A 17441-nucleotide genomic window follows, 5' to 3' on the forward strand; every position below is an offset into this window, starting at 1 on the left:
AAGCACCTTGTCCACTTCCTCGAGCTGCACCAACTGAAACTCATCCAACAATGAAGGACAAGACCACGCTCTGGACACTTCAATGGAGTCATCTGTCATAACATCAGAGTCTAAGTCCCGACGGATGCATGCAATCTTGTCCTGGAAGTGCTCCGCAAATTCGTTGCAGTGGGCTTCCGATGTTTCCTTAGTATCAGGAGGGCCAGAATGTAAAAGCCCTCGTACCACCCTAAAAAGCTCCGCTGGGCGGCAAAGAGATGATCTAATGGTGGCAGCAAAATAAGACTTTTTTGCCGCCCTAACCGCTTTTACATACAACTTAGTGGAAGCACTCACCAAAGAATGACTACATCCGTCAGGAGTTCGCCTCCACCTGCACTCTAGCCTCCTTCTCTCTTGCTTCATCACTCTCAGCTCTGGGGTATACCATGGTGCTGTTTGAGTTCTGCACCGAAGGGGGCGCGCGGGAGCGATCATGTCAATGGCCCGGGTCATCTCCGCATTCCACAGATCGACCATGGCCTCGACAGGAGCGCCAGTGCTATCAGCCGGAAAAACTCCCAGAGCGCTCTGGAAAGCAACAGGATCCATAAGCCTCCGGGAGCGGACCAACTTAATAGGTCCCCCACCTCTGCAGAGGGAAAGGGTTGCCGTGAGTCTAAAGCTCAGCAAGCGGTGATCTGTCCATGACAATGGAGTAGATGAAAAATACCCCACCCCCAGATCACCATCTCCATGACCAGTGGCGAAGATCAAATCAAGAGTATGTCCGGATACATGCGTCGGGCCAGTAGCAACTTGAGACAGCCCCATGGTTGTCATGGAGGCCATGAAGTCCTGAGCTGCCCCGAACAAGACAGCCTCGGCATGAATGTTGTTGACATCCCCCAGTACCACAAGTCTGGGGGATCTCAACAATACCTCCGAGACTATCTCCGTCAGCTCAGCTAGGGAAGCCATTGATGCTATTGGAGGTCACTGATTCATAGGGTCGCCATAAGTTGTCATCGACTTGAAGGCACATAACAACAAATTTTTAGTTCATGTCATCATTAACCATTAGTTGGTTCAACCACAAATATCTTTTTTCAATTGCTTCATATTATCATTACTACAACACCATTAAGCTTATGTAAATATATAACATACATTACATTGTTTACATTACATACCTTACATTGCTTTAAGGTATTTTCTAAATTGCTTTAAGCTGCTGTAATTTCAAATGGCCTTTGTTTTATTTTCTATCAGTAAATATTTTCTAAGTGGTGTACATCAACAAACCGGTGTATTTGTTTCAGTTACAGTCTGAGTTTGTGGTTTTTCTGTCATCATACTTTACTCCTTATTCCACCGGGCTGCTGCTGATCAAATTGAACCAGGATTAAAAAATTCAGTAAGGGTTGATGCACAACACAGAATCTGGCATAGGATGCATGAGCCCTTGTTGGATGTCCTGATTAACAAAAACTAGACCACCTTATATATTAACGGGGCAGACATGTAAACAACAAACGTGGTTGTCACTGTCACATCTACGTGGCATGGCTTTACAACTCTGGTCTTGCCTGCCCTTTGAACACATCTGGAGCTTCTTGACAAAGTGATGGTAAATTTTGCTCAGCTCAAGGATCTCCTCACAGAATATTTTTATTACACGTGCCTGTGATAGGCCAGGTGCCCCTCATATGAGAAATGCCTTTGTATACACCTGAAGGGCTCCTGCACAGAAGGCCCCTTCAGCACATGGATGCAAAGACAGACAACCCAGACTGGCTTTCTAGAGACTGGAGTCATCCTTTTGTGTTTCTGGCCCAGTTTTGCTATCTCCCCATTATAAATACTTCCTCTCAAGACATTTTCCTGTCTGGAAGACGTGTCTCTGCATAGTTTTCTTAATTGTCCTTATCTTTCTTCTTTCTTCTTTTCAGGACTTGAGCTCATTCTTGCCAAAGCTGCGGGGCAAGGCAAGTATAAATGGTTCTCAGAAAATAACCCACAAAATAGCTATGAAAATCAGAATTTTAAGGAGAGAAACACAAGTAGAAAACTCCCTCAAAGGGTAAGGCAGCGTTAGTGCTGGTCTCCCGCTCTGTGATGAAAGTTCTCCAAATGAGTAGATGACTCCTAGGAGGATCCTCTAAATATGGGAAACTCGTGAGACATTTTAGCACTTGAAAAAACCTTTAAGCTCTTCCACACAATGAAGATGAAAGGAACACTTATTTACATCTGAGAATCCCTGCACACAGATTACCAGTGCTGGCCAGAGGAGTGGGTGGAGCCACCCTACTGACACTGGCTGCACTGCAGTTTACCTGGGTGGCGGGCAGGGCACTGAGGTGAGGGCTGTGCAGCCGGAGCACCAGCTTGGTTCTGCAACAAAGCCTCAACCTTGCTGCCACCAACTGCCCCCCCCAATCCAGGCATGCTGCACTGATGCCATTGTTGGGAGAGTCGCTACTGCCAATTACTATAAGTGAATGCACCTGTGACGTGTGCAGAACTCCTTCCCTATTGCAAATATAGGTAATAATTGTATCTATGGCATGCTAGCAGTTTTAAAATATTGCTCAAATTGAGTAACTCTAACACTACATTCATCCAAAGTTAATCACCAGCTGGAGTTAGGGGCTATGTTATCCGCACCAAGAATTCTAGAAAGAATCAGGACCTCACCTCTCTCTGCCTGACTGGCTGTGAAGGTTTGTTCCATGAAGTTGTATTTCATACTCTGTTAGTTGCTTTTGAAGTTGATGGCGTTCCTAAGGGGAAAATATATTTGTAAGTATTTCTGCCTTTTAATATGTTACAAATTGGCTATGCAAGATACTTTTCATTGGAGGGTATACACTGGCCATAGAAATCGAAACATCTGGATTAAAAGAACAGGTCCATTCGCTTCTGAGCCAGTACATGGTGCTGGTGCTTCCCTTTAATGCTGCACATGGCTTGGGACCCAAACGCCTCTCCCGACACCAGCCTGCCTGTGTCTTCCAGGGAGGCTCTTCTCCATACAGTCACTGCTGGCTGAAGTTCATTATGTGGTATTGACGATGCAGGGACTTTCGGTGTAGTGGCACCCCACCTGTTGACTGCTCTCCTGCAGGGGTGTGATGGGTACCAACTCATTTTTTGCCCAGGCATTTTAAAGTTAATTCATATCCAGTCTGTTCTGCGTATTTTTTAAAATTGCCTCTATTGTTTTTATTTACAAACCTCAACCAATAACAGAACGAGGTCTGGGCTAGATTTGCAGAATGGACTGTACCACTTCAGACTACGAGGGGGGGGGGATACAATTTTTGAATGTTCCCTCAACAATAAAAGCCTTTCAGCACAAGCACTTATCCCCGTCTCAGGGCCAAACTAGATGAAATATTGGAAATCCAAGCTCAGATATTTCTTTAAAAAGCAGCCACAGGGACTGTGGATTGGGGCAATGGTGTCAGGGGAAGGAGGCGCTTAATCCTTTGGGCATCTTGCCCCACATTATAATGTAGCCGTGTGTTTTCCCTAATAGAGCAAATAGCAGCTTGGGAGGTTGAACAGCATCAGGAAAACAATTGTCTCCGTCCGTCCAGTTTCATGGTCCCAATCCAACTCAGGTGCCCTGCTGCTTCTTTAAGAGGAATGGAAAGAGACAGGAGATCTAGTCAGATGTCTGATATCTAACATCTGGTGCAGTTGGCTCTCGTCTCATTCTGTGCAGCCCAGGTGCAAGTCTCCAGCACAGAACCCAAGTGCCAGCCTGACAGATTGGGGCACAAAACTGCTCAGCAACATTACACCACTGTGGAAGCGGCATACACCACAGGACATCTTCAAACATAATCTGAAAGAATGGCAGTAGATCATACTGCGTTTTCTTTCTCTTTGAGGTCACATATGGACTGTACAAATATTGTAAAGTAAATAGGTTTAGGAGGATCACTACAGAACAATTTTTCAAAATAACATTTTTAGATGTGGGATAGCAGAAGTCTGCATCACAGACTTTCTAGCATGCATTAAATTCTATCTTGTTAGATCACATTGAGAAACAGCCATCATTTCAAAACTGGCATGACTTTCACCTAGGGCAAAGTCCATGAAAAGGGAAGGGCAAGGAACGAAAATCTGCTACAACTTGTTCAACAGCAGTACTGTTAATGTTATGTGAGATATGTGGCCAGCAGGACTGCTGCTGTCAGGGACTTACAACTCACTGGTAAAAACATAGTGTGTTTGGCTGTGTCTTCAACAAACAAACTCAGTACTGAGCCATTTGCCCTGTGACTGCAGAAGCAAAAGGAAGTTTTCACAGAGGTGGGCAATCTGCAGCTCTTCAGACATTCTTGGACTCCAGTTCCCATCACCCCTGCCCCTTAGTCATGTTGGCTGGGGCTTATGGGAGTTCCACAACTTCTGGAGAGCCACAGATGTTCCTAAACCAGGGGTCTAAGGGCCACTGGGGGGTTGTATCCCCTCGCTCCCTCCGGAAGTTTACCACAGCAAGAAGATTGGTCTAGACCCAGACACTGGCCATAGAATGAGCAGGTGCAGGGAGCCTGCTTGCCCTACTCTTTGCCACAAAAGAACTTTGCTCAAAACTGCCACTTGCCCTGAGACAGCAATTGGCCCCTTCCACAAGCCAGAGGAGCAAGGGCGCTCAACAGCTGAAGGTGGGGGAGAGGATATTGTATGAATGTGTTATAAGCCACCTTGGAGGTCACTTAATGAACCAATGGTGTGCTATATGCAACTTTAACATGAACAAAGAAGTTTGTGCACATGGAAATGGAAGACAAGAATAAAAACAAGTGTTCCCATGTTGCTATTTTATATATGAAAAACCCTCCGTACTGCAACAAGTGAGGGGATTTTAAATGATCTTTCTATTTTTGTAAAATAAAAAGATTATGCATGCACACACATTTAGTGAAGGGCTTCACTGTACACCCTTACCTCTTCCATGCGCAGAATGAACTGATCCAGCTCACCAATTCTTTGGTCTTTTTCCTGTAAACTCATCTCTGTAAGTCTCATCTTCTTATTTGCATCTTCAATGGCTGTAAGCAGTCTATTTGTTTCAGACTGCAGAGTAAACATTAGGCCATATTAGCAACACACTAAGTAAGGCAGTGTGTCTAAAGCAATGTTCCATCAGCAGAATATTATCCTGCTTCTCTTGTAAGCTTCATCCCAGCTCTGAAAGTCTCCTCTCCCAAACCCCAGAGAAACATGGGCCACAAGAACACAGCAAGCGGCCTTATCCTGAGCCAGACCATTGGTCCATCCAGCTGAACATTGCCTACTCTGATTGGCAGCCGCTCTCCAGGGTTTCAGGAAGGAGGCTGGCCCAGCCCTACCTGGAGAGGCCAGGGATGAACCTGGGACATTCTGCATGCTACACAGGAGCTCTTCCCCTGAGCTACAGCTCTTCCCAGGCAACACGTACTAGGCTTCATTCTGCATGCACATATTTTCCCCACGATCACTAGAGAATCCAATGACGTGTAAAACCAGAACTACAGTAAACATACTTCCTTTGTTATCTCTGACCTCAGAATTATTGAAAACTTCAGTTTTGAAAGAACATAAAGCAACATATTTTTTCTTACAGAAATTAAACAAATTAACTTAAAAGCAACCTATTACAACCCAATTCTTCAAATGTTTATTTAGAAGCAAGTTCTGCTGAGTTATATAGGATTTACTTCCAACTAAATGTGCATATGACTGAAGTATTTCCATTTCCTTAGAATGAAATGTTTTGGGATTTTTACTTTTCAACATTTCCTCACACCTCAATGTATTATTATTTATTTACATTTCTACCCCACCTTTCTTTTCATTTCATTTTTCTTTCCATGATAGAAACCCAAGGCAGCTTATATATGGTTCCCAGGCAGTCTCCCATCCAGGCACTGACCAGACCTGACCGGGATGCTGGCCTCATGTGCCTTCAGACCACAGGATGGATAGTTTAATATTTTTTAAAAGGGGTGGTTTAGCTTCCAGACTCTGCACTAGCAGATAAACTAGTGTGTACATAGCACATGCATATTCAATGGAAAATCAATTAAAAACGAACTATAACACAAAGCATGTGTCCATAAATTATCCAAACATATTGGCTTCCCTGAACAGTGGACAATCTTTGACCAGCTCATCTTTACAGCCAGATGGACTAGGTACAGCCATGCAGGGAGAGGCCTGCTGGAACTGGCAATCTAGGGTTTTCATGTTCTTTTTAACGTAAGACTCCCCCATCCGCAGGGAATGCACAACACGGAAACAGCTTCCCACATACCATGAGGATTTCTTTCTCAAGTTTATGTCTCTGTTCTTCTTCTTGTAGCTTTTCTTCATATTGACTATATAGTTTTCTGGTCATCTCTCTCATTACTTCTGCATTTGCTTCTTGTGAACATTCCACCTATGGAAAATTGGGGACATTTTCACAGCAAAATCAAACAAGGACAAGACAGAAAGAGGAAGGAATATTAAAAACTGGGAGAAGAAAAACAGATGTCATAAGGCATAAGCTCAACAAGCTGTCCTAAGACATTTTACGCCTGAAGCAGAAAACCCCGAAGCCCTCTCCCCCACAAGTCAACATGGGGCACAATCCTGAATCCACCAGAGACTTCTCTGGCACAGGACTCTTTGCAATAAAAATGGCCTGTGCATGAGCACAACCAAGGATACCTCTGGTCACTTCAGTGAAATTCACACCACATTTTATTTGTTTATAATGCATTTTTACTTTGCTTTTTAGATATACAATCTAGTAGGCTTTCAGTCTCCCCTTTGGCAGTTTACACAACTGTTCCCCACTGTCATGGTAAACAGACTACTACTACTTTATTATTATTATTATTAATAATAATAATAATAATAATAATTACCCACCCTGCACCCAAAGGCTCTAGGATAGGTCACAACAATTCTAAAATATAGCATTAAATATATTAAAAATATACACTTCAGGTGTCAAAGGCCAGGGTAAAAGGTGAGTCTTCAGCATTTGCCTAAAACTGTACAATGAAGTTGCCAGACACATCTTGGTGGGGAGGGAGTGCCACAACTTAGGGTCCACCACAGAAAATGCCCTCCAAGCTTCTGCAGGTGGCAGAACTACCAAAAGGGCCCCTCTGCTGATCTCAACACCTGAGAGCATCTGTAGGGAAGGAGGCAGCCTTTCAGATATTTGGTACCTAAGTGGTTTAGGGCTTTAAACACTAGCACGAGCACCTTAAATTGGATCTGGAAACTAACTGGCAACCAATGCAGCTGTTTTAAAACAGGGGTTACGTGAAATCTAAAGGAAAACTCAGTAATCTGGCAACTGCATTTTGGACCAGCTGACATTTCTGAGTTGTCTTCAAGGGCAGCCCCATGTAGAGCACATCACAATAATTCAATCTGGAAGTTACCAGAGCATGGAGCACTCTAGCCGAGTTATCTCTGTCCAAAAGAGGCTGAAGCTGGCGAACCAGCTGGAGCCATAAAAAGGCACTCCCTGCCACTGAGACCACCTGAGCCTCTAATGACAATGTTGGATCCAGGAATACCCCCAAGCTGTGGACTTGCTCCTTCAAGGGGACTGCAACCCCATCCAGAACAGGCCATCTCCCCTCTTTCCAGACATGAGAGCGTTAGACACATAACACCTCTATCTTTTCATAATTTAGACTCAGTTTATTGCCTCACATCCAGCCAGTCACCGCCTCCAAGCACCAGTCTAGCACCTCAACTGCCTCTCCCGATTCAGATGGGTGTCATCTGCATACTGATAACACCTGACTCTAAATCTCCTGATGACAGCTCCCAGCGGCTTCATAGAGCTGTTAAAGATGGTACAAGATGGAACCCTGCAAAACATCACAGGACAGCTTGCATGGTGCCAAAAAGTAGCCTCCCATAACTACTTTTTGGAAGCAGCCCTGAAGGTATGAGTGGAACCACTGAAGCTTAGTGCCCCCAACTCTCACCTTCCTGAGACGTTCCAAAAGGATACCATGGTCAACAGTATCAAAAGCCGCTGAGAGATCATAAGAACATAAGAAGAGCCTGCTGGATCAGGCCAGTGGCCCATCTAGTCCAGCATCCTGTTCTCACAGTGGCCAACCAGGTGCCTGGGGGAAGCCCGCAAGCAGGACCCGAGTGCAAGAACACTCCCCCTCCTGAGGCTTCCGGCAACTGGTTTTCAGAAGCATGCTGCCTCTGACTAGGGTGGCACAGCACAGCCATCACAGCTAGTAGCCACTGATAGCCCTGTCCTCCATAAATTTGTCTAATCTTCTTTTAAAGCCATCCAAGCTGGTGACCATTACTGCATCTTGTGGGAGCAAATTCCATAGTTTAACTATGCACTGAGTAAAGAAGTACTTCCTTTTGTCTGTCCTGAATCTTCCAACATTCAGCTTCTTTGAATGTCCACGAGTTCTAGTATTATGAGAGAGGGAGAAGAACTTTTCTCTATCCACTTTCTCAATGCCATGCATAATTTTATACACTTCTATCATGTCTCCTCTGACCCGCCTTTTCTCTAAACTAAAAAGCCCCAAATGCTGCAACCTTTCCTCGTAAGGGAGTCGCTCCATCCCCTTGATCATTCTGGTTGCCCTCTTCTGAGATCAAAGAGGATGAACAGGGTTGCATTCCCCCTATCTCTCTCCTGAAAGAAGCTATCAACCACGGTGACCAACAGAGTTTCAGTGCCATTGCCAGGTCTGAAGCCAGACTGGAATGGATCCAAGCTGTATCTAAAATTAGAAAGAAAGCTACTCAAAAGTACTAATCCTTTCCTCCCATACGCTCTTGTGAAAATACCTTCATTTTTTAAGTTCTCTAGTAAACAGAACAAGTGACAAATAAGAGCTACTGTGCCCAGTCCTTTGAGTGTGATTCCAAGCACAGCAGGAGAGGGGTACCTTTTGTTTTTCCTGAAGAACAGAAATGCTCCGTGCAAACGTGGGGTGGGGTGGGGGTCATGGAGGGGAAAGGAAAAGCCTGTGCATGTATGCTGGATTTACTGGGTTGGAGCTCTTGAGCCAGCCGAGTGAAAATCATAACCTCTCCATTGTAAGTCTCTTTATAACTTGTCAGTGTAGGTCACCTAACATTAAGTCCTTCAAAGACTCATCTCTTACATGTAAATAATTCACTTTGCCTACTAAGCCACTGGAATTTTGCAAAAACAAGAACACCACAATGTTGATCCAGGTCACCTAAAATATCCCTTACTATTCTTACACACTTTTATTGACACCACCAACAAAAACCAATGACAGGAAAATGGGCAAGTTTTGAGGTTAGGTTTCATCTAGTAAACCCATTCAGAATTCTTTGTCAATACGTGAGTAATGGTATCACATTCCACAGATACTCTCTTTCTAACCAGTCAGTGCTTTGAAAAGATTATTACGATCCCAATGTTAAGAGATACTGCAGTTTTCTTTTCCAAGCATCACCTGCAAGACGAGCCTCCACCCGCCATGTAATGCATTGCCTCAGCTTACCTTGAGTTTGAGCAATTCATTTTCCACTCTGGCAGTTTCCAGCTGTTTTTCTTTTTCCTTCAGTTTTTCCATGGACTGTTCATGTGTTTGTTTTAAATTCTTTATCTGATCTCTTATAACTGTGTTCTCCAACGTAACATCAACTAGAGTTTTCTGTGAACATAATCAGATAAATAAAAAATTAATTCACTGTTGCCAGAAAAATTGAAGAGACAGGAAACAGATTTTGTTTTTTTCCTGCCAGCATTTCCCCCTAGCTATTCTTTGGTAAATCTGTGAAAAACTAGATTTTCTGAGTGGCCCTACCCAAGCAACACACATTTAGTAAACCTCAGGATCAGACTTGCCAAATGTGTGCTATACAAGGAGCCATAAATACGGTAGATTATTTGCAGGACCTGGTTCTACATCAGATACCTTTGAGGAGGGGCATGGAACCTCCTGCTTCCCCAAGTGGCCTGCTAAGTCATTTTGGCCAAGCCACGCCCACCTGTCCTACATTTGATGTCAGGTGTCGAGCAGGTAAAGACCTGGCTCAGCCAAAAGGGTTTTGCAACAGCCGTCAATCAGCTTGCAAAGCCCCTTGCAGCGCACCCCTGCAGTGTGCTTTTAGAGGCGTTTGCAGGCTGTGCACTGATTTCAAATCATTTCAACAAAAAGGGTTATTTGACATCACTGCGATGTCAGGTAGGCACTCCTTCCCACCTGTCAATCTTGGCCCATGGGAACTGGGGGAGATAACAATCTGACCCGACGGCCAGAACCAGTTCAACACCCCTGCCTTGGAGGATGACTAGAGACCAGACGAAAAGAAGGGAGAAGAGTAACCTTCTGATGTAAACCCATCCAGAAATAACCCAAGAAGCGTTGTTGATCACTAGACCAAGCATGAAATGTTGGCAGGAAGGCCAAAAAACAAGGAAATCAACAAAGTTCATTAATATTAACTGATCCTTGTAGAAAATAACCTTAAGTGCTTAAATCTAGCATTTAAGTTTTCTCTCACTGGATATTTGAACGAACAGACTCTTCCCTCCAAATGTTTACTTAACTGCCATTTTGTCCTACCTACACTTTAAACTAATGGTGCAAACGTGGTCATGTTTGCTAACAGAATTATGTATCTATAGTGACAACGATATCATCAATTTACCTGCAACTCAATTGAGGCTGAGGTCAATGAGCTATTCATTGCATTGAAGCTATCCAGAGCTGCAGAGTGCACTTGTACGTGATTTTCCAATGATTCCTGCTGAGCGCTTGATACCTAGAGAAATACAAGCAAGATTTCCCCCTCAATTTAAGACATTAGGCACTGCAAACCTACCAGCTGACTTGCTTTGAGGTTACACGTTTATACAATGAGGCATCTATGGAAATATATGTGACCCTACATTACTTGCCACAATATGCACCTTTGAAAGGACAAGGCAAGTTGCATTCTATTTTTGCCAATGAGATCTGCCCCAGTTGCCACCGAGAACCCACTGAAGCTTTTTCAATACACCTTCCTCAAAAGAAGCCCCAAAGGCACATTGCTGAATCCATAGCCACTCTAATCAAGCTTCTGTGATCCTGGCCTATCCATGGAACAGCATTTATAACACACGGTAGGGACAAGTAGCAAAGCCCACATCTACAAAGGGACAAAATTATGGCTATCCCAATCCCACAATATTTTGTCTATGCAACAGGTTAGGATTAGATAGAGATATACCCAAGACAATCTGATAAGTATTTTTCAATTTTAACCCTACTTTGGAAAGCTGGAAATAACCTGGACATTTTTTTAATCCTAATAGTAGTTTCAAGCTCAAGAATTTCACTGAGGAGGGATGGAATACAGACGTGAGGAAAGTGGGTAACTAAAGGTTGTATCCAACGCTACCCCTACTCAAGAGTAGATGCAATGAAGTCATTGGACAGGACTTGGGTTATACTCGGACCCGCTGAAATGAATGAGTCTAAGGCTGCAATCCAATAGATGTCTACTAAGAAGTAAACTACATTGGGTTCAATGGGACTTACTCCCAGGAAAGTGCATACTGATGCCGGGAACCTCCTGCTTCCCCAAGGAAGCAAGCAAGGTATGAGCCTTCTCATGGAAGACTGAATTGATCCTTAAATGCAGGAATATTTATACTAAATTTTCCTTATTGCTGCTTATCACAATTGTCAGAGAAAAATTAACTATCCTAAAATATAATAAGATGATATATTCCACAATATATCTGAATACATGAAAGAAATTCTACAAATCCCAGCTACAGAATAACATACATTAATTCTCTTAGATATTAATTTTATCTGGTATGCATCTGTGTGTACTGCCTTCAAGTCGATTCCGACTTATGGCGACCCTACGAAGAGGGTTTTCATGAGGCTGAGAGGCAGTGACTGGCCTAAGGTCACCCAGGGAGCTTCATGGCTGTGTGGGGATTTGAACCCTGGTCTCCCAGGTCGTAGTCCAATACCTTGACCACTACACCACACTGGCTCTCCCATCTGGACATTCCAAAAACTGTCAATTAGGCAATGTTTTTCAGTATTTCTACAAACAAGGTGTCCGACTAATTGGAGCCAATTAGGGATTTATGATTGAAGTAATTAATGGCCTATTATCAGTACGATTTTATTACTTGTAATTGATGGTCATCACTCCAATATTTTACAGCTTCAAGATAAGCATAATGTTTTTGGTTTATTACCAAAGACATTAGGATAGGGATAACAAACCTTGGAATGTGAATCTGTTTCCTATAAAAATTTCATGACGGTATCACAAATAGACAAAGAGATATCTATACACTGTGTGTTAGATTCAGTTGGGCTGTGTTTGGTTGAGGGAAGGCATTAGTATGAATATTATCTCTGAATCCTTCACTGTCTCTGGGTTCAGCTAGGTTAGAAGTGGGAATATTTGCCAAAGGAGGAATTTCACTAGTGTCATGTGTCCCGACATTCAGAAAATGGAGGTGGAGACACACTGAAGCCAGCACAACCACGTGTGTCTCTGCCCTAAGAGAAGGATATTACAGACTGACTACTAGCACATGTAATTACGAATCACAAAAATACATTACCAGAAAATCCCACAGTAAATCAAATAATGTCAATTAAGCCAAAAGGTGTAGCCTTGCCAACATCAAATGTGATCCATATCTAGAAGAAATGTACATGCACTGGAGGCCAGCTCTCCAAAAATATGTATTAATGAGTTACTCCATAAACTGCTTCCTAAGCGGGCACATGCAAAACTAAGCCAGCGGGGGTAGGGTGTACTTTGGAGACAAGTGCAGAATGCAAAAGCAGACAGATTTTAGGAGTCGATGAACCAGGGAGGTGTTGAACAAAGAAAGTGACAGAGCGCAGGAGCATCCTGTAACCTGTTCATCTGTGTTTCCAGACTAAGCTGATAAGAGTGAAAGAACAGTAGGAATACTAAGCAGGGAAAACTGGTTGGGGAAATGATCCTTGCCTTGTCTTCTGACACATTATTCATACTTTTCTATAATGTAAGCATCCTTGAGCATCAGACCAATGTTGCATCTAATACTGATGGGCATAAAATGTTCTTATTCATTCCACCTTAACAGTATCAGCATAACCAGAATTCAGAAATTATTCAACTCATTACTTCTGTCATCTTTAAAGTACATGGTTACTTACTGCCAGTTCATTTGTAAGCTCTTGGATTTTCCGTTTCATATCATCATATTCTCCATACATTTTCTTTCTTACTTTTTCCAATGTTAATCTCACCTGAGAAGCAAAACAATTACAGTACTGAATCTTGCTCCCATTATTAGTTCCTCAGCTCTAATATATTGACCTACTTATAGTGATAACCAACAAAATCCAATACATTTAACAAAATGTATATAACGCTTGAGTGTAAAGACCTCTATGCCGTTTACAAAACATTAAAATTATCACTAAAAGAGTTAAAAACAAGTAATTAAAACATATTTAAAAACAATTAAAACAGCTACTAAAAAGATTAAGAGAGATCAACATCTATGTGACTAGACAGGTTTGCTTAAACAAAAAAGTTTTAAGCAGGCGCCGAAAGAAATATAGTGAAGGCACCTGCCTGATGTCAATAGGCAGGGAGTTCCAAAGAGTAGGTGCTGCCACAGTAGTGATTTCTTACAAGTGCAGACCAAGTATTATGTGGCACCTCCAACACTGCCTGTTCCACAGATTGAAGTGCTTGAGTGGGCACACATGGGGTAAAGCAATCCATCAAGTAAACCAACCCCAAGCTGTTAGGGGCTTGATATACCAATAACAACACCTTGAACATGGGAACATGGCCTGGTAGGAAATGGGCAACTAGTGCAGATCTCTGAGCAGAAGTGTGACATGCTGACAGGGTCTCACTCCCATCAGCAATCTGGCTGCAGCATTCTGCACTAAGTGCTGTTTCCGGGCCAAGCGCAAGAGAAGCCCCCCCCACACACAGAGCGCACTGCAGCAATCCAGTCTTGAAGCCACCAGGGCCGGAACTACTGTGGCCAAGCTCTCCTGGTCCAGGAATGGCCGTAGTTGTCTCACCAGGTACTTCCAGCCACTGAGGCTACCTGGGACCACAGCATCTCCAGCGAGAGAGATTGATCCAGAAACACTCCCAGGCTGCGTACCCGCTCCTTCAGGTGGAGCACAACCCTGTCCAGGGCAGGCAATTGACCAATTGCTCGGACACAGGAACCCCTCACCCACAGTGCCTCCATCTTGCCAGGATTCAAGCTTAGGTTATTTCCTTGTATCAATTCCAACACTGTGTCCAGGCACAGGTCCAGGGCCCTCATAGCCTCTCCTGATGCTTAAAATCATGGAGTAGTGCCCCAAAACTCATAATGACTGCTCTCATTGGCTTCATACAGATATTAAATAGCAACGGGGATAAGATGGTAACCTGCAGCACCCCAAGGCACGTTTCACCCCACCAGAGGGCTAAAAAACAACTGCCCAATGCTACATAGCATGGTCAATGGTATGAAAAGCCACAGAGAGATTGATCAACATTTATGTGTCTGGACAGGCTTGCTTAAACAAAAAGGTTTTTGCTTTCACACTCCCCTTGTCCTGCTCTCTACACAGGTCATCCATCAGGGCAACCAAGGATGACTCAAATCTCATTGCCAGGTTTGAACCCAGACTGGAACACATCTAGGTAACCCATGTCATCCAAGAATGCCTGCAGCTGCCCCACCATTACCCTCTCCACCATCTTCCCCAGGAAGGGGGTATTTGCAACTAGTCAACAGTTATTCCAGTCTAAAGGAACCATGGACAGTTTCTTTAGGAGTGGCCTCACCACCGCCTCTTTCAAGGCCACAGAGACCACCCACTGATGCAATGAAGTGTTAACCACACTCTGGACCCAACCAGTCAAACACCCTCTGCTAGATTTAATAAGCCAGGAGCGACAGGGGTCAAGAGGGCACATGGTTGGGCATATAGCCACCAGCACCTTGTCCACATCAGCTGACTGCATAAGCTGAAACTGATCCCACAACACATGAGCGACTTCAGGGTTGGGTACTTCATCTGAAACTGCAACAGCAGAGTCAAGGTCACTCTAAGGTTAAGCAACTTTATCCTCAAAGTGTGTAGCCACTTGGTCACAGTGGGTCCTCGAATGCTCTAGAGGTCCCTCCCTCATAGTGGGAGCCAGTAACCTTTGAACAGTTTGAAATAACTCTACTGGCTGGTTACTAGAGGCTGCGAAGGAAGGTTTGAAGTGAGCCTTCTTTGCAGTGCACACTGCCACATGGTAGGCACAACTGTGTGTACTAACCAATGTTCAATTGGCTTCAGAGAGACTTGAACCACTTACACTCTACTTATAACATAATCCATTTTTTTGCTTTTACTCTAATAAGTAGTCATCTGGCCTAATGTCATGCTAAGTGTTAACACACAACATACACAATCAAATTTAACTTAAAAAGACGACAAAATGAAAACACACAAAATATCATCAGAAATCAGAGAACAGTAGAGTTGAGAGGCATCTATGAGGCCACTGGGTCCAACCCCCTGCTCAATGCAGGAATCCAAGTTAAAGCCTGTATGTGCTCAGTTTAATCTTTGTTGTATTTCTTAACAGAGAAATGGTTCTAGTGGTGGCTTATACACTCCTGCAACCATATAAAGCCAAGACCACGACAAGCACAAACTCCAGTTGAGATTTACTCCTGAAACTGCATCTTGTTGCCCATACTTTGACACCGCCCAATATTATACTCCCATCATACTCCCAGGTAGCCGGACTAGAAAAGGTATTTCTCTGCACAGAATCCTGGAGAGTTGCTGCCGTCAGAATAGACAGGACTGGACCAGATGGATCAATGGTTTGATTCAGAACAAGGCAACTTCCAATGTCCACCTCCACTTTCTATGGGACTGGGGCAGGCAAATGGGTCTGATGCTGCTGTTGTGTCTACTTTGGCCCTCAAACTCAGTTATAAAGTGATCCAGTTGGCATGGAAATCCAGGTACAGAGAGTTTTCTCATGCAGAGCACTGAAACCTGCCACAGACCAAGGGTACAATCCAGGTCATTAAAACCAGTGGGAGCTTTGCCTTTTATTTCATCTCATCCCAGGACTGTGGGCACGAAACAAAAGTCAGGCTTCCCCACGGTAGTGACATGCAGTGACAAGGAAAGGTGGAAGCTTTTGTTTCATAGAGCTGAGGAGGGAAGGACAAGAAAAGGGAGAGGCAGGGTAGCAAGTTGATTTACACAGTTGGATTTGCTGATCAGAATTCTAGCAGTATACGGAACCTTAACTCACATCTCTTATATATTTCATTTCTTCATTCAGCTGATGAGTTGACCATCCATAAACCACCATTTCTTTGTTATGATTATCGTCCGATCTGTGCACCACACCATACACCACACCATGTGGTAAGTTTCTTGCAGATAATCCGTTGGGAACATGGTAGAGTTGCTATATATAAATAAATACATTTTTATCAATATGAGGAAAGGCAAATATATACCTTATTTTATATGATCATCATTTAATTTCTATCCCCTTTTGACTGAGAGGATCCCCAAGGTGGCTCGCATACAAAAATATAATTACATTAGAGCTGCTTTTATCTCCTCTGTCGTATCCACCTTGAACATGGGGTATGGATTACATTTTAAAATAAATATAACTGCAGTGGAATTGAATTAAAATATTTTTACAAGCATGGAACAGCTAACGATTCCCAGATACTGGATGCTTTTCTTCACCACTGTGAACTGAGAATAGAGAATGAATGGAAATGGACTGCCTTCAAGTCGATTCCGACAAGTTGATACCACTTCATGGAAAGTGGTGTTCAGAGGGGGTTTACCACTGCCTTCCTCTGATGTTGAGAGGCAGTGACTGGCCCAAGGTCACCCAGGGAGCTTCAGGGCTGTGTGGGGCTGTGTGGGGATTCGAACCCTGCTCTCCTAGGTCATAGTCCAATACCTTAACCACTATTTTTGAACATGTGCTTTAGTGTTCAGCAAGTCCCACAGATAATACAGGTGTCTATTACAAGGATCTGTGGCTACATCTTACAGCACTGCAAAATCCAGAAGGAACCACAGATCAGACCATTACAAGGAGAATGGCAGGACAGGAAATGATGTGCACAGTTGAATGAAACTGAGGATATACTACCCAATTATTCCTTTGTAGGGGGCACTACCAAGTATTTATAGAGTGATGCTTCCATTTATATACTATTGGCAATTAATGATCTTGCATTGATTCATGGAAAATTGGTTTTACTTTGATGGAAGATCTCTTTGTATTTGTGCATGCAGAGAGATATTACATATATTTAGAATACCAATTAAGCTATTATTATTATTAATCAGCCACTTTCCTCACAAAGCGACTTACAACAAAACATTAAAACCATTTGTAACAAGCAAACT

At 43.4% G+C, this 17441-nt stretch overlaps 1 protein-coding gene across 3 annotated transcripts in view; it reads right to left on the reverse strand.

Annotated features, from left to right (window-relative positions):
• Positions 1-17441, reverse strand: part of MYZAP (myocardial zonula adherens protein) — an 88381-nt gene that overhangs the window by 55101 nt on the left and 15839 nt on the right. For all 3 annotated transcript variants that reach the window (XM_061595949.1, XM_061595948.1, XM_061595947.1), the window contains exons 3-9: positions 16312-16470; positions 13179-13271; positions 10663-10776; positions 9510-9662; positions 6296-6421; positions 4948-5076; positions 2680-2765 (exon numbers count right to left, since the gene is read on the reverse strand). In XM_061595949.1, coding sequence (XP_061451933.1) covers positions 2680-2765; positions 4948-5076; positions 6296-6421; positions 9510-9662; positions 10663-10776; positions 13179-13271; positions 16312-16470 — 860 coding nt within the window. The remainder of the gene's footprint in view (positions 1-2679; positions 2766-4947; positions 5077-6295; positions 6422-9509; positions 9663-10662; positions 10777-13178; positions 13272-16311; positions 16471-17441) is intronic.

Source organism: Rhineura floridana, chromosome 14, assembly GCF_030035675.1.
Source record: "Rhineura floridana isolate rRhiFlo1 chromosome 14, rRhiFlo1.hap2, whole genome shotgun sequence".
Classification (NCBI taxonomy): Eukaryota; Metazoa; Chordata; class Lepidosauria; order Squamata; family Rhineuridae; genus Rhineura; species Rhineura floridana.